This window comes from Homarus americanus, unplaced genomic scaffold (assembly GCF_018991925.1).
Source record: "Homarus americanus isolate GMGI-L3 unplaced genomic scaffold, GMGI_Hamer_2.0 scaffold43075, whole genome shotgun sequence".
Lineage (NCBI taxonomy): Eukaryota > Metazoa > Arthropoda > Malacostraca > Decapoda > Nephropidae > Homarus > Homarus americanus.
Genome location: NW_024756438.1, coordinates 957,501 through 982,714, shown reverse-complemented (window position 1 = coordinate 982,714; position 25,214 = coordinate 957,501). Strand labels below are relative to the sequence as shown.

Genomic DNA, 25,214 nt, shown 5'->3' with positions numbered 1-25,214 from the left:
GTGTGTGTGTGTGTGTGTGTGTGTGTGTGTGTGTGTGTGTGTGTGTGTGTGTCCTACGCCAAAGATGATAAACAAACTTGATTTCATTATTTGAAGTATATTTTTGTTTTTATGGCGACTTTAAGTGAAACATTCACAATTTTCTAACACAGAAGGCGGTGCTTCTAGACCCTCCTACCACATGATTGGCTGACTGTAACTTTGATGGTGTGTGAGTTGGCATAAACAGCGGGTGTGAAGATGGTGTGGCAGGGGTGTGGGTTTTGTCCCCTCCCCATCCCAGGTACTAGTGTGTGTCCCGGCCAGACCACTTGCTCACCGCTGTTGGCACCACACCATGACTTTCTCCGCCGCACACAACATATATAGCCTCGTCACTATTGATGAAACAGACGGCTGCCCAGGACGCGTGTACTCTGTGTGGTTTTTATGCGATGTTTGGTACCTCTGTTTGTGTCAACTCGCCAAACTGATGTGACTTGAACAAGGGACATCACTAATTGTAATAAATATTCAGCATAGAGCAGTATTTGAGTCACGTGAAGATTAGACACCCCAGTTTATTTCACCAGATAATTAACACTTAACTTAACCTAACCCCTCCAGGTAGCGTTGTGGTGTTTAATTAATCTTCAGGTGAAATAAGCTGAGGTGTGGGGGGGCTAATTTTCAAGTGATCCGGATAATTAACTTTGATTAGCCGAGGATGGGTTATGAATCATCACCATCACCACCACCATCATCACCAATATTACCATCATTAAAGCACGACACACACACACACCTGACTCACTCAATTGACCGGGTGGGTGAACCAGTCTGGGCGAGGGGTCAACGCACTCTATTGATGGTTCACACACTCACCTGGCATCAGGTCAGGTGTGTGGGGGACAACGCACTTAACAGGTGTACCCATTGTGCCTGGTGGGTTGCTATAGGTTGAGACGTGAATTAAGACTTGTTTATACTGCAGCTGGATCAACACACACACACTCTCTCTCCTCACTCAGTAGTGTACTGTATTTTGCTTCGTGTGTCGGAATAACTGTAAGGAACTGTTGTGGACTTGAATGCACGGGAGAAAAGACTGGGAATGGGTGAGAAGTAAGAATATAGGGACATAATTAGCTGTAAAGTAGGAAGTTAGCTTCATAGTAAGAAAGTTAGCTGTGAAGAGCACACTAACACTAACCTCACCTCACCTCATCATCACCCAAGACACACTCGGTAAACAACAGCTTACCGACATTCAAGGATTATTATTTCCTTTTGTTTATCTACTGTTTCTTCCTTTGTTTTTTGTCGTCTTGTGCAATTTTGTTGCACTTGCACTTTGGTGTGTGTGTGTGTGTGTGTGTGTGTGTGTGTGTGTGTGTGTGTGTGTGTGTGTGTGTGTGTGTGTGTGTGTGTGTGTGTCCACAGCAACGTCCAAGGTTCTCAGTATAGGAAGGTTGCGACAGTTCCCTTTGTGTATTAGCTAAACCAGCGTTCAAGATGCTACTGGGATTTTTGATTGGTTGGAAGTGTTGCGACAGTTCTTGGCATCTGTGAAGCTTGGGTAAGGGACGGCTGCTCTGCCCAGTAGTCAAGAGCGGCGCGGGACGCTGCATCCAGTCACGTGGACCTCCAAGACGCGGGGCCCCAGGACCTGCACGTGGGGCCTCGGGTTTTACACAAGAGTAGCTAGTCACTACAGTAGTACTCTCCGTACGCTGTTATTGTTGTTGTTTTAGATCAGGTGCAGCAGCTGGTAGGCACAGACCACAAGCATTGTTACCATACTGCAGACAGAAGGGTGTTGCCCGTGTCACTACCTAACATGGCAGCTGTGTCCTCCAGGTACTATCCTCCTGTACTAACACTGGACAGTAATGGTCTTAAGAAAATAACATAGAATAGACCAACCGCTTTATCGGCTAGTAGGCTGATAACTGGTGAAATAAATAAATAAAAGTTTCGGGTAGCACAAAGCCTTTCACTTCTATCTGCTGTCGCTGGGATAAAACTGAAGGTGAAGATGGAAATTTACACTACCAGCCGGGGGCTGTATTACAAGTTAAATGAGACCTATTATACCAGACTAAACTTTCGGAACAAGACTGACAACTAGATAGGGAAGATAATTAGCTCATAGGTGTGTGGGGGGGGGGGGTTGTGTGGCTCGTGGTGCAGGGAGGTGTTGAGGGGCAGCAGTGAGCCCCCCCCCTCCCCCCGTCTACTCTTGGTTAGTAGGGGCCAGGTCGAGGACGTCGGTAAAACTGGTCCTATCGTGGTAATGACTGGTGAGGCAACTTCACCTTTAACCCCTTGTGTTTGAAGGTCTCTATTGAATAAAATAGTTAGGTTAGGTAGGTAAGACTATTTTTCTACTGGTTGTACTGTAGGTCCATAATTATTTGTCAGGATCAAAACAGGAAAGGAGAAGAGGTACTTACCACACTCCGGTCAGACTTCATCCTGGGTGGAGGAGGAAGGGTCTTGCCCTGCATGGTGGCGGTAGGCGGGTCTGAGGCTCTCACAGTGATCGCGCCGCGCCCCCAGAGACACCCACCGGCTGTCCTCCTCACACGCCCTTTCACTTAACTCACTACTGTTTTTGAGTCACTTCACAGTTACATGGCACAAGGAACTACCGCTGTCATCATATATCTTAGTCTACTTTATGCTGAACTTACTGTATTTTATTCAGATTATTCTACGATTATTCACTTAGTTCCTGTTTACACAAGGTGGGTTAGGTGCATAACAAACTCATACTAATTATGGTTATAAATATTCAACTTGCGCAACACCACAGAGTCTTCAAGAGTGTTAGTATAGTGTGTTCATTTCCTTTGACCAAGTAAGATGTTGTTAATGTGTCAGTGGGGCATTCTAGTGTGGCCTGATTCATCTGTTTCACCCTTAATTATACAGTCCTGGGTCGAGGTCTCAGAGGCTCGTACGGGGAAAATTTATCATATTTTTAAGATGTGCGAATGCTCCATCACCTGGAGATTAACCAACCCAACGTCAACCTAACCTAACCGAGACAACCCGTGGTGATTTCTAACTTATTATAGTACGATAGGCAGAAAGTTTTAGATGGCTTGCGACTTTACATAAGAACATAAGAACATAAGAATGGAGGAAACTGCAGCGGGCCTATTGGCCCATACTGGGCAGTCCCGTTTACACCCAACCCCTATTGCTCATATGAGCAATGAGGTTATTTTTGGGTTGAGTTAACTTACTTTATAGAGAAACAACAAACAGGACACAAGAGCGAGTAAAATTATTAATAGTCAAGATGCAGCGCCGGCACTACTACAACAACATGTAGATTTGTGACTGGCGGCAGACTGCAATGTGTGTGTGTGTGTGTGTGTACCTGAGGGCAGTGAGAGGGACCTTGGCATACAACTGTCTGTCTCCACCAACTGTCAACAAGGTGAAGATGGTGTTACCGGGGGGCACCATCACACTCTCAAGAGGGAGTAGCTCACTGCTGTCACCTTTATATATACAAGACCTATTATTCAGACACTGTAGTAACACTCGCTGTCGGTGTGGCGGCGCGGTTTACTTAGCAACCAATGGAGATGTAGCCAAGGCTTCCAAAAGTGGGTAAAATTGAGTCGATGGCTCATTACTATACCAGCCAGCACTTTGTCCACATAAGTCTGGGATTTTGAACCCAACTTAACTGACTTACAAATTTTAGTAAGCGTGACGAAGCTTGATAATGTTGACAGTTGTGGAAGACTTAAGCATCAGCTTTTGTTACGAGTTATTACTACAACAGTGAAGATGATAAACACAAACTCACTCAATCTACGTTATGATAAAATACAAATATCAATAACAATCTTTACATAGGATTCACCTACATTGTTGATTTACCAAGTTGTTTGACGTTACAGGTAATTTACTTCTGAACATCAATCTTTTTAAAATGAGTAAAGTTTATATCATGTTCAATAATACTTTTTAAATTATTAATAGACGTGATGATTGGGGGATATAGAGATGGTATAGCGAGGAACCCAGGCAGTGATACTTGACTAGACGACCCAGGGTCCTCTACCTGTTGGCAAACGTGTGTGTACGTACTGTACCTTGGGGGTAAGTGGCCAACATGACTCTTAACCAGGTTCACTTCCCCAGCTTATCTAACGTATCCATACACAACTGGGTCGTCTAGGGGTGCCCCGGACGTGAACCAGTTCCCCATAAATAAGGACATGAGCCTAACGCACTCAGGCGGTGACACCCTCTAAACATAGGCAGCTCTTCTTGGCGGGCATACGAGTATACTTACACCTAACGTGGCTCCCAAAACTTGTAAGTAAAGATACCATTTTCCCGCCACCTGACTGTCACTAAACACTTACAAACAATAGTCCTGGAGAGTGTCATGTTGAAAGTGTAAACCAACAAGTAAGGGTCGGCACCAATCCCTCCACACTCATGTTTCAGTATAACGGAAGGTGAGGTCAGTATTAGTGACCATGTTCAGTGTAGTGTACTGTTGTGGCCACTAGTAACCTGTTGTGTTGGGTCAGTCTACCGTCACAGTTAAGGGGAGCTGGGTACTCCTCCCTCATACCGTAATGAACCAGTTCCATCTTGAGCTGAAGCTACACTTTCATTCGTGTATCACATAATGTATTATACACACAGAATATATTTTACTACACAAGAAAGCTAAACAAAACTGATACACACACACACACACACACACACACACATATATATATATATATATATATATATATATATATATATATATATATATATATATATATATATATATATATATATATATATATATATATATATATATATATATATATAGGTTTATCCTAACTGTGTAAAAGCTCCTAAGGTTGAGGACACTGCAGAGAGACAATAAATGTCCTTAATATCAACAGCAGTGAAGGATCACATACAGATGCAGACACACGGCTCGGGCACCACACAACACACCCACCATTTGTTTACTACTGAACCCCTCACCCTCAGACTCGCAACAGAAAACGGAGGTGGGTGTGTTGGTCAGTTGCTAGTTTGTGTTTTTTTTCTTTTTTCACTTCTACATTTTGACCAATACTATATAACATCTGAGGAAGCATCTTCTTCTATTGGGGAGAAGTGGTGCTGAGGTGCAGGCCACGTACTTTGTCTCCGGCCAGAGGTGAGCTGACTAACAGTTTTAGCGTTAGTTATATTCTATGTTAAATAACAACAACACCTTGCAACATAAGTGAGGACCAGTTTTTGTTGGCACGATTGAGTGTCGGGTGGCTGCTAGGCATCAGAATTTAGCAGTGTTGTGGCATTTATTCTTGCTGGTAAACAAACCAGGAAATTTGGCTCTCAATTCAAGGTCAGACAGACACCCACAACACGTTAAACAGTCTCTAGAATGGTCTAAACTTCCCGTGTACCCAACCCCACCCCACACGATCTGCACATGATAAGGTTGTATCCGTCGCTCCGTGTTGGAGGGCGACGTATCAAGGGAACTGCAGGGTGAAGAAAATCTTACGCAAGTTCGGTGCAGTGTCGCACGCGGAAATAATGTCATAGGTTTATATTTTAAAGTATACGATCCTGATATCAAATAATAATAATATGACAGTGGCGCCGGACGTCACAACGGAACTAGGAAACACTGTCGGTTGAAAATGCGCTTCACATGTTGAGCGTCATCTGTACGGCTAGGTGACTAAGGTATCGCATTACCAAGACTCATACCACCTCTTTACTTATACAACAACAAAGCAAAACATAGGCTGGCTTTGTGCTCGGTAACGATGGTGTGTTATTTCGTTGTTGTAGCTCCAATCAACTGAGAGGCTCACGGGTCCTTCTGGGAACCTGAGAGAGAGGGGAGGTGTAGAGATGTGTGTTTGTACCAGAAATTATACTTTATTTTATATTACCGATACAACTTGACATACCTTGAGAAAAAACAAACAAAAAACTACTAATTAAATAATGAGTTAACGAGTGGAAGATTGGCTTCGCTTAGTACAACATTCTATCTCTCGTTTATTAGTGTATCTGTCATCAGTCTTTTACATCGTTCTCTGACCTTTACTTTAGTGTGTGTGGAGGACCCCCAACAACACGAGTATATATATAAGAGTTTGATATTGTTGGCCCAGCACCCTCTGACTGTGTTCGGTCTTAACCAGTTTTCTTTACAACGGGGCGTATAGTGTCTGACGCCATTCTGAAGTGCGGGGATGCTCATGTTTTCCCGCCATGAGGCCAAGGTATGGTTACACAACAAATTCCCACCTTACCTTACGTCTACCCAACACGAGAGATAGCATGAAGATGTAAGAAACCGTAAAAGGGGGATAACACATACGATAATGCATGAAGATTTAACCAAAAAAAAACAAAATCCAACTTAACATTATTATTATAAAAAACGGAGAAAGAGAGAGAGAGCACGTGCATTATACAAGATTACACCATGGCACATTAAAACACATGGTAACATTCAAGAAAAGAAATTGACACTAAAACATATTACTCATTCTAATTTTATTATTTTGATTTCCCGTAATGGTTGTCGTACAGCAAACACTGCGTGAAGAGCCCCAGCAATGGAATACCCCAACTCCTTCAGCTGGGTCGTGACCACGTCACGCGCCTCTTCAATGCAGGAGCCCATCTGCTTCAGCTGGGTCGTGACCACCCCACAAGCCCCTTCAAGGCAGGAACCCATCTTCTTCAGTTTGGTAGTGACCACGTGACGAGCCCCTTCAAATATGGGGCCCCGCACCTCCACCTGGTTGATGACCACTTCTTGGTGCCATAACACCCGGTGAAGAGAGTTGGGAGGTTCATCTCCGCCGTAGAGACGTAGTTTCCGGTGGAGCCACAGTGTTGTAAGCGGGGTGCGGTGGTTAATGAGCACCCACCTTATGGTGGCATCACTGTCCCCTCGGCAAGAGACAGAGGTCGTGTGGGGCGGTAGGTCGGGGTATAAGTTTTTGTTGTCCATTTATGATAAATCAAATAATAAACCTGCAGTTATGGTTGAAGCATTAGTCATCCAGCACAGGCAGTGTAAAGAGAGATGTGTTATCTCGATTACCCAAGTAGACTGAGGACCTTCAGACAAGGCGAAGTAGAGAAGATCTCATTCACAGACATTCAAAATCTTGAAAGTGATGGAAAACGTGAACTCGGGACATTTGTTTGTGATGTCGCGCACCACCAACACGAGACGACATAACCGCAAGCTCGCCAAGTTATCATGAAGAACGAATATAATTAATTTCACACAGAGGCTGGTAGATCTATGGAACGGTCTACCAGTCTAAGCTGTGGAGTCAAGAACAGTATTGAACTTGAAAGTGGCCTTTGACAAGACTATCGACAACAATGGAGGGGTCCTACACAGGCCACTGGCATCCTTCCCTGGGTTCTGGGTCCGTCTTTCAAGGGAAACAGAAACATCAAGACAGATAGGAATTGGACGAGATATAAGTAAAATAAATTTGTAAAGTAGAAGGATCGGAAACCATTGTACTGTTCCTGCATGCGTGTGAGAGAGACAGGCCACTTGTACAGTATTGCCCGGAGCTGTCTCAGGAAAAACCACATCCTTGACAAACCTTTCATCACCTTCCTCCTCCTCCTTCCCCCACCTCCTCTTTGCACAACTTGTCCCCCCTCCCCCACAGCTCGGCACTGTTGTTCTTAACACGACATACGTTAATAGTAGACTGTACCAAAGGTCGGGGGGGGGGGGGCTTGATACTATGGTCTCTTGTGTTTGTGTGTTTTCATTCCATCAAGGTTTTGGAGTGTGTGTATAAGGTCGCCCCGCCAGTGCCATATCTCAAGGTGACTTATCTTGGAAAACTTTTAGTCTGCTTGTGTTGCTCTCTTTGTGGTGATGTTTATTGTAACGGTGACCACCGCTTGTACGATTTATAACACTAACTGAGCTTTATCTTTATTCAGTGATACGGTTTATGATCCCTTGGTTTTGGTTGGGGTTCTTCACTGCATTAAAATTCTCATTCGAGTTTACATTGACATAGACTTCGGGTATAAACACAATATACCAAGACATAATACTGAAGAAGTCATCATTGTATTCAAGAGATGTTAAGGTACCATAGGATATATCATTGTATTGTAAGAGTCATTGAACTTAATGGCATTGTGGCAAAATCGACTTCATCCCACGCAAGAATATTAAGAATCATTTACCCGGTTGTTGCACTTCCCGGTAACCAGTCTTGTCAGGTGTTGGCCCTCAGGTTCTTGATTCCCGGTAGCGTGAGTCACAGGGAAGATGAAAGCGTTTGCGGGAATTACAGTGATGGTTGTTCGGGGAAACTAATATATTATTATTATTATTATTATTATTATTATTATTATTATTATTTTTATTATTATTATTATTATAATTATTATACACTCAACGCCTTAAGGGGATCGGGTATTTGCCGTTTTATCTTTTTTTTTCTGTGTGTGTGTGTGTGTGTGTGTGTGTGTGTGTGTGTGATATTCGCCATAGTTTTGTCAAATAGCAGGAGTATCTACTGAACAGTCGCCCTCAGAGGGTCGATAGTGGGGGTATTATATGTCACCAGACAAAGGTCAAGGACGAAGTTCCACTATTACCAATACAGTATCCTGATTCATCTGTTCCTTGGTGTATATTTGGGTAGCCTTAAGATTAACCCCACAAATAGCTTAATGGCATTTTAATCACTAGATGAAATAAGTACTGCACAGTCTACTTCGTATAGTACTGTAGTCTGTTCATATAAACTCCACCTGATATAATTAGATCCTCAAAAACTGGGGTGGGCCCCCCCCCCCCCACTCTGAGGGGGGGGTTATATTATTGATAAAACAAATGTTGGTCCTGTCCAGAGTGTCATCAAACAGTATCGTGTTTATACAAGATGTGGCTCACCTGTGGTTCCACCCAACTCAGTCCTGTCTTTACTGTATTTGTATCCTGCACACACTGCAAAAGATAGTGCTTTTTGACCCTGCTTGTGCAGTGCAATACTGTACCAACTATTTTATCTTTACAGTTACTATAAATAGTAGTGCATAAACATGCAAATATTGCTGATAAACAGAAAATAATAGAGCATCTCTGAGTTAGATGTGGAGATACCACCAGACTCACCCAAGAAATCAGCCACTCTGTCCCTTTGGAAATCACAAAAACCTGACCTTCTCCCTCAGTGGGATTGGGTAAGCTAGGGTTTACTTCATTGTATATGAATAGTTTACAAATATAATACATTTTTCATAAAACTAATTTATATTCTTACTTATGTGGACTGAAGAGGAAGGCTTGAGGCCTATGAGTCCAGATCTTCATCCATGTAACAGATAATAATGGATCAAGTGGGTTAATGTCTGCTGGAGATATGCGTACAGTAGGTTTGCCCAGTTGTCTATAAAGACCGGTGTTGAAGGCCTTGCTCTTGGCTTAAGTGACCTGTTCTGTTCATTCACAATAGACAGTGAGTTGTGCCTCGGCATATATATATTGCACTATACCTGTATATAAACCGGTGTAGTACACATTTTTGTTCCTTCAGGCTCTTTTCTTCTATGATACTCAATGGCTGAACAGATGCTGATGGGCTGGTTCTTACCATTCAGTAGATTACTTGGTCTCGTACCACAGGAAAAGTTCCTTCGCCGCTCCATATAGTGCCGTTCATATCATCTCAACAGACAACTCTAGTATACTAAAGCCGCATTAAAACAACTCTCAGCCTGCTTCAGTTATACTACATTTCATATCTTAAGAATCCTATCCAAATAAATCAGTAATGGAGGGTTAAAACTCTTTATTTGTAAACATCAAAAACACATTCTTAAAAATCTTTAACATCCTCAAAACCAGGACCAGATTTCACGAAGCTGAGACTTTTCCTAATTTCTATATAATAAAAGTGAGCTTGTCTTAGAAGGAACACAACACCCAAGTAAAGGTTGTGAGCCCATGTTTAAGTTACTAACGGGTAACCTCAGTGTAACCTTATAAAAAACCTTAAACTTCCATAATTAAGCTCATAAATTAAGTTTGTTTCTCCCTGACATGTTTTATGTCAGTCTAAACAAGTATAAAATAGTTAAAAAAACAACAGAAAGAACAGAAGTGATGCTGCAGTTGAGGGATGACTGCCTGCCTTAAGTCTATTATATACTGTATCTATATATTTTGATTTTATATTTAAAATTACACAGCAATTCACACACAAGGAATGCCCAGAAAACCTTACATTATGGTACAGTATTTAAAATAATCCAACATACATAACAAATAAAATCCTACATGAGTCACCTAATATAACAGAACAGTACTTTATTATAATACAATTATTAAACAATATGCTCATTTTACTTCATAGCACTAAATGTCAGTACTGTACTGACAAGCAGCAGTATTAAGTATGAGCTGGCGGACGCTCGCCCCACAAGGGGTCACAGCTCAAGATTTAAGAAGCCACAGGTCCAGAAAACTGTGAGGGCAAACTTTTTCGGAGTGAGAGTTGTGAACTCTTGGAACAATCTGCCAGAGAGCATTGTGACGGCACCGAGTGTGAGCTCTTTCAAGACCAGACTTGACCAATACTGGAGTAGGTTCGGGTACATTCAGGAACCGGTGCATGCCCAGTACTTGCCAACAGTGTGAAACAGAGACGTGACCGATTGCCCAAGCAGCTAACGAACCGATCAGTGGTGAAGAGGATAAAAGTAAAAAGTATAGTGCTGCTGATAATAAGGAAGTGGGCTCCATATAACAGGACAAAACTTAAACACAGGGATTACAAGTTGTATTATCAGTGCGTGACAGACCATAAAACTAAACCCTAGTCTCGACACACTGCTCCTGAGATACCCGCTAAAAGGAATGAATTTGTAGGCCATCACAATACAGTGTCTGTGTCTAGAGACAAACATAGAGGAAACGTATAAAATGTATTTGTACAACACAAGACTAAATATAAATGTAGTATTTTACTCCTGTATAAAATGTTACTGTATGGTATTAATAGTGTACAGTACAGTGTTACCACTTACACTTTGTACTGTAGTTAGTGACTGCAGCCGGTGTAAGGCACTCTTGGATGACATACTTGTTGATTGTATTATGAAGAAATAACTGACAAGGAACATTGAAGCTAACATAGTATATTGAGAGTACAGTATTAACAAAAACTATGGAATGGTACAATGTGACAAAGACAATTAACTGCGGAGGTTGAGTGTGCATTGTTGCCACTGAGACAGAATGGGTCATTACTACCCAAAATATTGTGGGAACTACCAGGTACTGAGCTCACTAAGGATCTTGTTGGTTTACATCCACTAACCAAGTTTAATTGATTTGATCTCTATTTGTTCATATTATCTATGTCTTCTGCTACCTGCCACACACACTACAAGAAACAAAAAGAGAAACTGTAATAAAAAGAAATGTTGAATATTTTTTAACCCCCTTGTCTGGCATACCCATTGTGAAGGGGTTAAGGGTAGGTATAGTAGTTTTTGATTGTAGTGAAGAATGAGATGTGACAAAACTATAGAGACAGTGCTGTAAGTACTGTACAATATAATGGCAACGTTGAAAGAGAAAGCAAGGAAGTTAAAAATATAAATTATATTTGGAACTTGTGGAATCTTAATGTGTCTACACCGCTCATGCATTCTATATACAGTACAGTAAAGTACTGCACAATATACTGTATGAGTATTACTTTTCTTCAACATCATTCATGGGAGAAAATTATATTGGCCCACTTCAATCGTCATAAGCACCAACTTTTACTGCAGTCTAATCTACCCCCACAAAAAGCTATGACAACTTTCACATTGCTTGATTAAAATCAGGCAATTTGATTGGATGAATTTTAACTGTGACAAATGTACTGTATATCAGTTCTGTGGTCATCACATATACGGTACACCTATCTTGCTTTCATCCTGGTGAGCAACTTATACAATGTGTATCCAACTTGTACCTTTTAACTCAGAGTCTAAGGCAGGATGATTACTCAATGTTTTGTGGCAGAGATGATTCATTAACCTTAGGTGGTTGAGGAACAATGTTATTGGCTTTCATGAAGGACAGAATCTGAGTAGGAATTTCAGCAAGTACTTCTCTGGCCAACCTGATCCCAGCTGTGTGGGGATCACTATGCCCCTTCAAAAAGTCCCTAAAAGGCACAAACTGTACGATATCGCGAGAAGCATAACGACCGTTACTGGACAGACGTACAGTATCTCCATCCAGTTCCTCCATGTTATCAAAGTCAGCATTTCCAACTCCCACAATGATGATGGACATGGGCAAGGCTGAAGCATTAACAATGGCCTGCAAGTAGAAGAAAGTGAAGACATATTAGATAGGATCAACCAATTTAATTATAATAATTATAATGCAAAACACAAGCAAATTGTGGATAGAAATAGGAAAAACAACAAGACCCGCCAATCCTTGAAGATGTGTTCCTGTGCATGACAGTTGTTTGAAACTACTGTATGTGATAACTTACCTAGAATTCTTCCACCCACACATGTTCTGACTGGTTATGACTTTGTCTCTGCATTTTATGACCTTCGAGAAAATGTGTGGAAGGCAGTAAAAAAAACTGACCTTTGAAAATACATTGCTTAGAGTGGACATCCTAGTAGATGAAGATTTGGAGGCTGCCATTAGTCGGTTCAGAACAATAATTACAGTACAGCCCTCTATGACCCTCAAGGCAAGTATATTGAGGCACACACAAGTCTGAATGAGCTAAGGGCTGAACTAGTACACAAGGACTTGCCATTGCACAAGATTCCCCCATCAGAGCCCAATTTCTGTCAATATGTTAAGTGTGCAGACTACTAAACCAAAATATGGATGTCTTGTTAACATGAGGCCAAACCAGATATCCCATCCCCAGAAGGTCTTGAAACGGTTCATACTCGGTGCTGTCACAACACACTCTGGCAGATTGTTCCAAGAGTTTACAATTCTCACTCCAAAAAAGTTTGCCCAAACAATTTTCTGGACTTGTGGCTTCTTCAACCTCGAGATGTGACCCCCTGTGGGGCGGGCACCTGCCAGTTCCAGGTTTGGACACGTGACTGAGTAGTGTCCTCCGAGATGTTTATTAACTTTCAATTCAGTCACCCCTCACCCGTCTATAGTACAATGTTATAAGCTAGGCAGTTACAGGTGTTCTAATCTCTGGGTCACTGAGGTGCCTTAGTACAGGTTTTAGTCTGGTGGCCCTCCTTTGGGCATTTTCAATCAACTGACAGTCTCTAGCATATCTCGGGGACCAGACAGGGTGACAGTAGTCCAGATGGGGAAGCACACCTCACTCTTGAAGAGCATTATGAGGAATGGACCATCTAGATATCTGAACGTCCTTCTTATAAGACCTTATAGTAATGGTGATCAATGAATGAATACGATTTGACTTACAATTATTCAATTTATGAAAAGGTTTTCAGAAACAAGCCCAGTCATACATTGAGTTATACAGTACTGTACCTGTACTGTATCTTATTTTCGTAAGTCCTTCCGTGTTTTTCAGAACGTGTATATGATGCATTTATACACGGTATAATACTTGCCATTCATACTACCTGTATAAGTGTAAAATCTTCAATAACTCCAGTAGTTGAATCACAAATGTCAGTCGGTGACTTTTTCCTTACCTCTTTAGTTTGTGGCATGTCAGTGATGATCCCATCAGTCAGTATCAGGAGAATGAAGTACTTCTCCCCATTCTGGTTTGAGGAAGCAAAACGGGCCACATGATTGATGATCGGAGAAAAATTTGTGGGCCCATAAAGCTGAACTCGTCTCACACACTGATAGTAGGCCTCAAGAACTCCTGAAGAGAGTAAGATGATGATGAATGTTATGAATGATATACTGTACAGTACACAAGCACTCATTGCCCAAGTCTTGTTCAAACAGATTAAAGGAAATAAAAATGGAATAGAGACAAAGGTGGATGGTGGAGGAATGGAGGGACAGGAAGGAGAGGGAACAGGTTTTGTGGGGTAAACTGTGTCATAATTAAAAACATTAAATTCTAACCTTGAACTCTATGGCAGTAAGGATTTGAAGGATCTCCATTTACAAAGAACTCATGTGACACCTGAGAATAATCCGGCGGCATCTTGGCTCCAAATCCCAGAACTGGGAAGTATTTATCAGTGTCATAATCTTCAATTATCACCCCAACAGACTGGATGGCTTGTGCATATTGATTTGGAGCGGCTGCAGTGATGAAGTGTAAGGACTGTGGCGTCTGGGGATTACCATTTGAGGCTGAAAGATTAAAACAACAATGAATCTCATTGTAAAGTTAAACATTGTGTATTGTATGGTGTGTGTGTGTGTACTTTTGTGAGAGAGAGGAAAGGTCATATACATGCTTATTTTTTGTAGTACAATATAGTATTATAGTATAGTTGGTGTTATTGTATCATGACAAAATTTCCTCATTAAAAGGAGCAAGTTCAAGATTCGTTCCTTGTGCAACACTTGTCAGAACCCACGGGGGAGCACCATTTTAGTCTTTACAATATAGGCTATGGTGAATAAGGTCTACATTGGGGGAAAAAACTCCAACTAGCAACTATACTGTGTACTAAGATGGAATACTGTACCTGTATAATCTTTGAAAGTAGTTGATGAGGATTACTATGACTTCAACCATGGAGGTCACCAGCTCATGAGAGAGACACTACAGATAGTTAACTGGGAGGAAATCATTAACGAGGAGTCAGACATAGAAGAACCAATACAAGACAATGAAAATCCTCGAGTCAACAGTAGAGAAGTGTATACCATGTAAAACAAGAAGAGGTATAAAATGCCTTCAAAAGAAAATAGTAGTAGTGGAAGAAGGTTCATTTAAGGGTGTTGGTGATACAGCCCTAATGCACATAACTCTCACCAATATGTCAAGGGTTTGAGCCTCGGCCTGGACACACATGAGAAGGGTGTTATACAGTGTGACGCTCACTACCAAACACCACAGGTTTCCCGGTCCACGGTTTCCTCCTGTACTAACACTGGATAGACCGCCCAAATGGCTAGTAGAAGCTGACAAGTGGCAAAAATTTTAATAATAATAATAAAAAATAATAAATTACAAGAGCTCGGAGCATCATACAGATGAAGTAGTATACAAAAGAGCCCTAAATGTGGCAAATCAGGAATGGATGGGAATTTCCTACTTGGCCTCTTAATATAGGGAATAGATCATAAAACTCTTTTTAGCAAGATGTAGAAAAATACTGACCTGTGAAATCAATAGCAATGAATGCATTTATCTCCATGCCACCCTTGATGTAGTCAATGAATGAGTAAACCTGACGAACATGGGCCTTATTAACCATCACTTCCCCAGAGTTCTTGTAGCTACTGCCCTTTTTCTTCTGTGAAAATAATTAAAAATAAATAAATATTTTTGGACAATATGATATTAATGTCACAAATCTGAAAAACTAAATACGGTACAGTACATAAATCTGAGGCCAATCTTATCTAAATAGGACCTACCTGATAGTGTATGGAATTAATCCTTATAGTGGTGCATACTGAGGCTATCCAGTCACACTCAGTGATGGCAGATTGTTCCAAGAGTTAACAACTTGTACTCTAGACCAGACTTAACCAACACTGGCACAGTTTCATCCTTGAAGTCAGTACAGTACTTGCCAACAGTGCATAACAGAGATGTGACTGACCACCCAAGCAGCTAACAAGCCAGTTAATGGCAAAGAGGATAAAATTAAAGTTATAAGTATATATACGATACCTTATTATGAACAGGCTAATCACTACACTGGATATATATTTATAAGAAGTACAGTATGTACTGTACTGTAATATTACATCCCCTGGAAGTGACCACCAGGTATCATCACCAGCAAGGAGCCATTTTCCCAATTTCTGGTGTTGCAGGTACAGATAGTTCAATACTGTATATAAACATTCAGTAGTTTGGTTGCAGTCTGTTATGAATATTACACTATAAGCCACAAAGAGAGAGTAAATGGCTAAATGCTCAGGGAAATTGTCATCAGGGGGAGTTCAACTGTGGGTGGAAACCTGCCTTCACACAGTACAGTACTAGTTTGACGTATACGGTACTGTAGTGTACCAGCCTTTTCACAGAACACAACCCCCAGCACAAAATTAGGGCAACATGTGCCTATTTGCTTATTTTTATTCTCAATAAAGGTGTCACATCTGTATATCCAAACCTTCATTCATTTGCTGGAGAGGGCAAAATGGAGGACAAAAGTCAATTAATGTAATAACATACATTTACCTTTCTTTCTTCGTTGATTATCCAATATGTATTACTTGGGCCGGGTCCCTCAATCAGTTTTCGTACTGTAGTGTTGAAAGAGCCAATAAGCTTGTGATCGCCACTTGATTTGAAGTTCTTACATTTAACCTGGATATTGCGGTCATAATCACCGTTGCAGAAGCTTCGCAAAGGTGCTGAAAATTCCTTCCAGACAGGATTTTCAGTACTGTGTGCCGGTTCTGTTCGATGAACCAGAGTGAAGGTTCCATCTTCATTTGCTTTGAAAAATTCTAGGAATGGACTTATCGAAAAGAACCAGCTCCTATTTTCTATATTTTTGCCAACAAACTGTACAGCAAGTTCCTCTTTACATGAATTAAGTTCTTCTGTAACAATTAGAATAGAACCATTATCTCCACTATGATTTTTATTAACCAGAGGTTTGTGAACCGTACGAGAACTGGCTAAATGAGCAAGAGTGCACGCATATTCTCCAAGAAAATCATGATGGTCAAGGTTCTGAGATTCATAATCAATGTCATATACCATGAATTTCAGATTTTGTTGTTCTTCAAAATGGTATGTAATTGGAATTTTTGTAGCAAAGTCTGGGTTGAGATTATTGTCAATACACTCAGTTCTTTTGAACTCAGTCCACTGTTTGGATCCAAATGGTTGGTGTAACAGCACACAAACCGGGTCAGATTTGGAGAAGACATCGCTGTCCCGAAGATTTCTGTGGAAACATAGATGGAAAAAATACATTTAGTATTACAGGAAATTTTTTTTGTTATACAGTATAGCTTTAAAAATGCACTTATAACTGTAGAACTATTATACATGGGTATAATCTCTTCATGGTGCAAATTATGTATTTAAGAGGATACTTAACTGTGGAAAGTACTCCTTATTATGTTATCCCTTTCCTGTAGAAATTACTTCTTGTCATCTTATCCCTTTCCTGTCACTTTCCATACTGTACTGTATTTGTTTTAAATTACCCTCTCTTTTCTCTGTGGCTTCTGTACCCTCTTGATCTAGGCAGTACATGAATATACAGTACAGTAGTCCTAAAAATTAATACAGTATTATCTTGCACTGTGTACAGAGCAAAAACTTACCTGCAGGATACAGTGATCTCAACTAAGGATGTTGGGGCAGCAGCTGAGCCAGCCATGCTCTTAAGGGTCAGATGCTATGCTATTATCAGTCTACACGTCTTAGGTTTCTACTGCTCTACGGGAGAATATACTCAAAAGGCAAGCTATGGTAGTCCTGGAAAAGAATGGAAAATATAAAAAAAACTTTTATTAATTACAATGTTTTTAATAATAAAATCATTTACAGTAACATTTATGGATTCTATTTACAGTATTTATGATACTGTATTGAATATAATACATTACCCTCCAGTATGACAGCATGTACAGTTACCTTAATAAACCTATAGGTTAATATATTGATGAGATAACTGCTGCCCCACTATTTGATTTGGTTTCTTTTCTTACTATAGTTTCATCAGTGAGTTCGGATATGATATTAATTTCTTGGACAAATACCTGTACTTCATTTGGTAGATATTTAGATCCCTAGGCTTGCATTAGCAACACTACTTTGTCTTGCATGGCGATAAATCGCTAAGGCACCCTGATCGACGCTGTACACTCGGTGTATGTCTAAGAGCCGCTCGGTTCGGGTGATTTCTGTCAAGTGTACAAAAATGTAAAATTACCCCATATCATAGCAAAAACTTTCACTTTAATATGCCGGGGGTCGAGCCACACGGCGAGGACGTTAGGTAACGTTAGGTAGGTTTCTTTGGTTAAGTTGGTGCGGTTTTCTAACAACACCTCAAGCACTTGTTTTTCTTATTAACTAAGGTTAGGTTAGGTTTAATTTAGAAAGAATAACTTTTTAACACATTTGCCCAAACTATGAGTGTCCACTACAAAACAGTGAAATTGCGGCATTTTAAAAATAATTTTAGATGAAAAATCGGTGACTGATATCTCGTCAATAATTATTTATCTGTATCCCTTTATAACACTAACACTCCTGAAAACCTGCAGAACAATATCACTGGTATACCTCTTTGGTCGGGGACGGGAGCCAGTGGCTTGTTTAATACCCCATTCTTCCTGATGAGATTCTCTCTTCATCAGAGGTCCAGTGTTAGTACTGTAGCTACAGGAGGAAACTTGAGTACTGTACCCAGAGACAACCTATCATATTTGGTAGGCTCATACCGCACAACAACCTTCTCCCAGCTAACTTAGGATCGAACCCTAGATGTAGTTGTGAGAGGCAAGCTTTCTGATTCTGTGCCACCAAAAGTTTACTAAAGGATATCCCACACTTGACATTTAGAACAAAATATTTTTCCCCTTAATCCAAAACTTTTACCACCATTACTACCTGTAGCATAATCTTGCAATTGTGTAAAAATGCAGCACTGTACTGTAATAAAATCACAAGCAACCCAGCCCAATCTGACCACATTCTTAAACTGTAGTCTGTTCACTCGAAGCTTGTAACTGAGGCCTAGGGTCAGTTTGTAGCAAGGCAGCTGATTGGTACACTCGACGAATCACAACAGTTCTTCATTGTGTAATTTTCTTATTTATATTCTGATTTTTAGAAATAATATTCATCAGTTAGGCAAGGCTTGGTAGGTTAAGGTGGACCACTTTGCCGGTTTTAATAGACGTGTGACTGAAGCCATTTTCAACGTTAAAACTACAGGTTTAATGGCAAGTGCCAGGCACTCACACCCACCATAACCACAGGCACTCACACCCACCATAACCACAGGCACTCACACCCACCATAACCACAGGCACTCACACCCACCATAACCACAGGCACTCACACCCACCACAGGCACTCCACACCCACCATAACCACAGGCACTACCCACAGGCACTCACTAACCACAGGCACTCACACCCACTATAACCACAGGCACTCCACCCACTATAACCACAGGCACTCACACCACTAACCACAGGCACTCCACACCCCACTATAACCACAGGCACTCACACCCACCATAACCACAGGCACTCCACACCCACCATAACCACAGGCCTCCACCCACCATAACCACAGGCACTCACCCACCATAACAGGCACTCCACCCACCATAACCACAGGCACTCACACCCACCATAACCACAGGCACTCACACCCACCCACAGGCACTCCACCCACTATAACCACAGGCACTCCACCCACTATAACCACAGGCACTACTACACAGGCCTCCACCCACCATAACCACAGGCACTCACACCCTATAACCACAGGCACTCACACCCACTATAACCACAGGCACTCACACCCACTATAACCAGGCACTCACACCCACAGGCACTCACACCACCATAACCACAGGCACTCCACCCACCATAACCACAGGCACTCACCCACCATAACCACAGGCACTCACCCACCATAACCACAGGCACTCACACCCACCATAACCACAGGCACTCACCCACCCTGTAACCACAGGCACTCACACCACTATAACCACAGGCACTCACACCCACCATAACCACAGGCACTCCCACACCCACTATAACCACAGGCACTCACACCCACTATAACCACAGGCACTCCACCCACCATAACCACTCCACACCCACCATAACCACAGGCACTCACACCCACTATAACCACAGGCACTCACACCCACCATAACCACAGGCACTCACACCCACCATAACCACAGGCACTCACACAGACTATCAGGAGACTGGGAGTTATTTACGTCAGGGCAGTGTTGTCATCGCTTAAACTCCGCCACAGGGTATTTCCATTTTTTTCTCCCCAAATTACATAGTGACCTGCAATAACGAAGATATTATATTATACATAAATATTAGTGTCCATGGCAGCTGTTCTAGTGTATTAAATAATTTGACAGATAGTAAAATGGACTAACATATACAGTATACAAGTGACAACTGACAACTTGATACAGGGTCACAGGAGTAACTTGTCCCATCCATAAACATAATTATTTTCGTAAAGAATCCATGAATGTATTACCACTATTATTGCCCTCACTTTATTTAAGTCTCAGACCATTATTAAGACGCATATACTGTACATCAAGTTAGTACATGTACTGCTGTAATATATAAAAAAATAAACCATTTCGTATACAGGTATAAATATATATATATTTTTTTAATAATGATTAATTAAGTTATATATATATATATATATATATATATATATATATATATATATATATATATATATATATATATATATATATATATAAATGACGATTTTTACATTAATATTCTTAATGAGCAAAGAGCGAATCATCAGTCGGACAATAAATCCTGTCTTAAGCCAAAATAATAATAATAATAATAATAATAATAATAATAATAATAATAATAACGGAAGTATTAGTACACATTTGCGAACCGTGGAAGCCTGTAATTGGCCTGGGTGTGTATTATAACGAATTATGGTTCTATGTAAATCATGTTGATAAATATCTTTAGAATAGGTCTCTCAGAAATCCAGAATATAATTAACATCAAACAACAGCAGTTCAGTTGTCTCTAGTGGACGGGTCGGGAGGAGGATATACTCCAACGTCTTTTATATAACTCCAAGAAATAATAGGATTAAAATATTCACGATCCATCTATCTCACATTCTATATATCAATATCTATCTGCCTATTACTGAATCATTGGTAACAACCTGTAACAACCGTGACTACAGTAATTACCACATTATTGTAGATAGGGAAGAAATACGCCTATATTTTTCCAGGTGAGGTTTATTGAGTGATGTTTTATTGATTTGAGAAGTATGCTATTATTCTTAAACATAAATAACTATATTGGTTGACAAAATTACGTATTTTTTTATAATTGAGACCAATAAAGTTGGTAGACATGTGAGATTGGCAGGGTTGGCAACTATGATTTGTCACACTGGAAGTTGACGAATTTAAAGTCCAGTATTAGCGTTTATATTATTTTTGTAGACGTTTATTTATATTTTGGGGATTATTTTTGTTACTGAATAGTTTAATTTATCCTTAATTTGTAATAACATTTGTATATACGATCAAAGGTGGAAATTATTGTTCGTTTTCCCCCAATTGGTAACATTTTTGACGGCGAGGAGGTACTTAAACCGGTGTTGTGGCGCAGGTCAGGTAATTTCAACCCTGACCCAGAGGAGCAATGTTGCCGGTCCTCACTCGCCTCATATTTAAGGTATGTTTTACTTTTTTTTATTTGGGATTTGGTTTATACTGCAGGTAAATGTATTTACTTCATAGTTTTATTTTAACATGCGAAGGAACTAGTAGAAGAGAATTTGTGATAGTTTGAGGAACATACTGTTACTTTAGTACAGTATATGTGTACAGTTAGGTACTGTAGAGTGAACGTCAAGTACCTCGGGCCTCCAAACCTTCAGTACTTTTTGAGCCAAAATCCTAGAATGATTTTATTTTAAGGAAAGAAACCTAGACCAATGTTAATAAGTTAAGGAGTTGTTTTAGAAGTTTAGTTTATTTAATGATTAACTGAAGATTCTCCACCCGTTTAATTCACCAACTTCAACGCATTTTGGTTGTCCTATGGCGGGGGTTTAAAGTGGCCCGAGCTGGGGAGGGGTGGGGGTTAAAGTGGAACTGTGCTGGGGAGGGAAGAAGTGGAAGTCCTGCCAGAGGGGTGAAGAAGTGGCCTGTGCTGGGGAGGGGGGAAGTTAAAGTGGTCCGTGCTGGGGAAGGGGTGGGGTTAAAGTGGCCTGAGCTGGGAGGGTGGGGTTAAAGTGGCCCAAAGGGGAGGGGTGAAGAAGTGGTCCTGTGCTGGGGAGGGGTGGGGGGTTAAAGGGCCTGGCTGGGGAGGGGGTGGGGGATTACAACCAAAGGAGGGGTGGAAGTAAAGTGGTCCGTGCTGGGAGGGGGGGGTTAAAGGGTACGCTGTTGGGGGGGTGGTAAAGTATGTTAAATGTTATATTATTTATTTATCGAACTTGAAGTGTTTAGTAGTATTTACCATTCAAAGTTTTTTTTTTCATTCCAGATGAATGATGGAGAATCCAGTTGCGGGTTAGTTTCCTTAAATTCTGTAGATCTGGGAGAATGTTGCTGTACCAGATATGAAAACTACTTACCGGTGATCAACAAGGATATCGTGTTGATGCCTGGTGTTACTTCAGCTCATTTCATAAATTTTGAGGTAAGAAAGTGGTGTTTGTGGCTAAAGTGCAGCACAGTGGGTAGTTGAGGTATTCAATTGGTCATAACTTTTACCCTAGCATTTTTTACTTCAACCTATTGAGTGCTGTTGTTAGCCCTCCCCCCCACCTCCCTTTTTTTATTAACTACTATACAGTAATTAAGTGCAAAGTTAATACTAGTCTACAGTTCCATCTATGTACCAAATGTCCGTGCATAGCAGCTTCGGTTTTCACTGTATTTTAACAGAATACAATGCTGTAGAACTCGAATCCTTTTAATTCAATGATTTGGGCGTTACTCTTAGGGCCGGCAGTAGAAGGAACTAGTGCACCTACATTTTAAATTAAATGGCTGATCATTCTTAAAATTTAGTGGTGTTCAAGATTGAGTTGTTTATATCCAACTTCAATGAAGTTATTGATGAACAATCCTCCGAACTAAAATTAATTTGCTGAATTCCTGAGGTTCGTATAGCTATCCTCAGTGCCAGATTTAGACCTGTGGAGGCCCATGGGCAGCCTCTTTGTGGAGGCCCCCCCCCCCTCATTAAAACTACCCAAGAGGGTGGGGTGGCGAGTGAAGCGAGCCTAAACATCTGGGAGTTCCGGAATTCTAAATATATTATTAGCAACACAAACAATAGCATTCATTAAAAATATACGGTTCATAGGAAAACCAGGTATTCATGAATTTCAAGGAGTAGCTAGCTTAATTTCTATCACGCTTCTTGCTGAACATAGTTTTACGTGATGGAATTGATAAACATGACTTTTAAAGAATGAAAATAAAAATAATCCAAATGAATAAACAAATTAATAAAATATTGTAATGTGTGGAGGCCCCTGGGCAGCTGCCCACTTTGCCCACTCCTGAATCCGGCCCTAGCTATCCTTATATTAATTACATTTTATTAGGCCTAACCTTTTTATTTAATCAATAAGTACAGTATTCTTCTATACAATACTCTGCTGTATGAAGTTTAACGGCAGTAAAATTGGATTATGCGAGATTTCATGACTGCACAACGGCTAGAACTTTGCATAATTTAGTCAGTGTTTGGTATTCATTACAGCAAATGTCCTCATATAAAGAGGTCAAAATGTAATTCTTAATCATATTCTCTTTATTTAAAAAGTCCTATACTTTACCCAGATCAGCTAAGTAATACTGTACATCTGTTAGATGCCAACACTACAGAAGATTCACTTTTACTTGATACTCCTGCTTGCAAGAGCTAGAGATGGGTGTAGGATTGGGGGTTGTCATTGTACTCCATACTAGATACTGTTTTCCATAAAAGGACAAAACTCCAATCCTTGTAAGTCATACTAGATATGCTGTACAAGTGGTGACCTGTGGTGTAATAGTTGGTACGCTCACCTCGCAAGAGTGGTACCTAGTTCGATCAGAAATCCCATCCACCACCTTTTGTAACATATTTGTGGTTGTAAGTTTGTGACCCTCATATATAAGATAGGCATGGTGTTGGTATCCATTTACGACATCCACTCGATCATGTAATACAGTATTTTATATGATCTGAAGCCTCAGGATTCACAGTTCAAAAATGTATATACTGTATGCATTTATGCTCGAAGGTTGTAAAGTAGAACCAACCGTTCAGAAACTTGAAGTAACATTGATTTATTAGAAGTACCAAGTTACAATATTGTAGTATTCCTTCCAGGATGATTACTTAAATACAGTAGAACTTTGATAAACTGGACTAACTGGGCCAGACTCTGTCCAAAAAAATACAAAACTATGGGGGGGAGCCAAACATAACCTTGCTCATCACGGCTGTTTCCGGAAAATCTGACAAGTCAGGTTGTCATTAACCGTTTATACAGTAAATAACCATCTTGATACCTAGTTTTATTTTAATTCTAATCATAAATGGCTTCTCATAATTAAATTTTTTCCTAGGTTACCAAGTCATGGGATGGAGGAGGAAGAGACGTCACCTTCAGTACAACAAACTACTGTACTTTTAATGCCAAGTCAGATGCTAAAAGTAAAGTTTGTGATGACTGACTTGCTGCACCAGGAACAACTGAAGTTAGTACAGTATATCTCATTGTGGTTTCTGAAGCTATTAAGTACAGTACTTTGTACAGCTTATTAAAAGATATTTACGTAAATTTGGTTTACAGCAATTGCGTTGCTCACAAGTTAATTATTCTTAAAACAAATATACAGGCTGACTGAATACCTACATATTGTAGTTCTCCTGCATCAATAGCCCTCATTATGGTTGAGCTAAACTTAATTTTGGTTCAGTTTTAAGTTGTGATGAAAGATTTTTGGTTTTCATCCATTTCTCAATATGAACCTGCAAAATTACCATGGTTACCTTGCACCAGGGTTTATAGTAAGTTCCCAAGTAACTTTATTTGAGGCAAAATATAATTTAAATGTTACTGTAGTTGCTGTTCAATTACGAAAAATATAACATGGATATGTGGCAATTTGATGATCATTTGGCAAGGGATTGGATTTTAACTTGGCGAATTTTTTCTTTTTTGTCCACTACATTTGGTACTTGTCAAGTATTAATGGAAATTTGCCTACAATAGAATAATTGTTCATTACTGTACTATATTAAGTGGTTAAAAAGGTACTTTTATTTTTTTTTAGATTTTATTCTGAACACGACTGCTGTG

General features: G+C 40.4%; 2 protein-coding genes and 1 long non-coding RNA gene across 7 annotated transcripts in view; 1 reads left to right on the top strand and 2 right to left on the bottom strand.

The window, feature by feature from the left end:
- Positions 1–4,981, bottom strand: part of LOC121856812 (monocarboxylate transporter 14-like) — a 64,865-nt gene extending 59,884 nt beyond the window's left edge. Inside the window, exons 1-2 of the mRNA XM_042352534.1 lie at positions 4,932–4,981; positions 2,436–2,716 (exon numbers count right to left, since the gene is read on the bottom strand). Coding sequence (XP_042208468.1) covers positions 2,436–2,489 — 54 coding nt within the window. The 5' untranslated portion in view covers positions 2,490–2,716; positions 4,932–4,981. The remainder of the gene's footprint in view (positions 1–2,435; positions 2,717–4,931) is intronic.
- A 4,840-nt stretch (positions 4,982–9,821) lies between these two features.
- Positions 9,822–20,183, bottom strand: LOC121856811 (copine-8-like). 5 transcript variants are annotated; one of them, XM_042352527.1, is made up of 7 exons: positions 20,067–20,183; positions 17,447–17,600; positions 16,344–17,061; positions 15,309–15,444; positions 14,096–14,329; positions 13,708–13,886; positions 9,822–12,367 (listed from the first exon to the last, which is right to left on the bottom strand). In XM_042352527.1, the coding sequence occupies exons 2-7, from the start codon at positions 17,500–17,502 to the stop codon at positions 12,044–12,046; spliced, it is 1,647 nt and encodes a 548-aa protein (XP_042208461.1). In that variant the 5' UTR covers positions 17,503–17,600; positions 20,067–20,183; the 3' UTR covers positions 9,822–12,043. The 5 variants fall into 5 exon arrangements, with proteins under 5 accessions (XP_042208461.1, XP_042208462.1, XP_042208465.1 ...); XM_042352528.1 differs by having other exon boundaries at positions 20,048–20,106; XM_042352531.1 differs by lacking the exon at positions 20,067–20,183 and adding an exon at positions 19,101–19,119.
- Positions 20,184–21,480: 1,297 nt separating this feature from the next.
- Positions 21,481–25,214, top strand: part of LOC121856809 — a 3,983-nt gene continuing 249 nt past the window's right edge. The window contains exons 1-4 of the long non-coding RNA XR_006087059.1: positions 21,481–21,577; positions 22,394–22,549; positions 24,478–24,609; positions 25,189–25,214. The exon at positions 25,189–25,214 is cut by the window's right edge and continues 249 nt beyond it. This is a non-coding gene — a long non-coding RNA (uncharacterized LOC121856809). The remainder of the gene's footprint in view (positions 21,578–22,393; positions 22,550–24,477; positions 24,610–25,188) is intronic.

Excerpts from the sequence above, each read along its gene's own strand:
- LOC121856811 (XM_042352527.1), bottom strand. The coding sequence starts at position 17,502 with ATGGCTGGCTCAGCTGCTGCCCCAACATCCTTAGTTGAGATCACTGTA. Across the intron at positions 17,062-17,446 it reads GAGATCACTGTATCCTGCAG|AAATCTTCGGGACAGCGATG; the intron begins GTAAGTTTTTGC and ends ATGTTTCCACAG. Across the intron at positions 13,887-14,095 it reads TTACTGCCATAGAGTTCAAG|GAGTTCTTGAGGCCTACTAT; the intron begins GTTAGAATTTAA and ends TACTCTCTTCAG.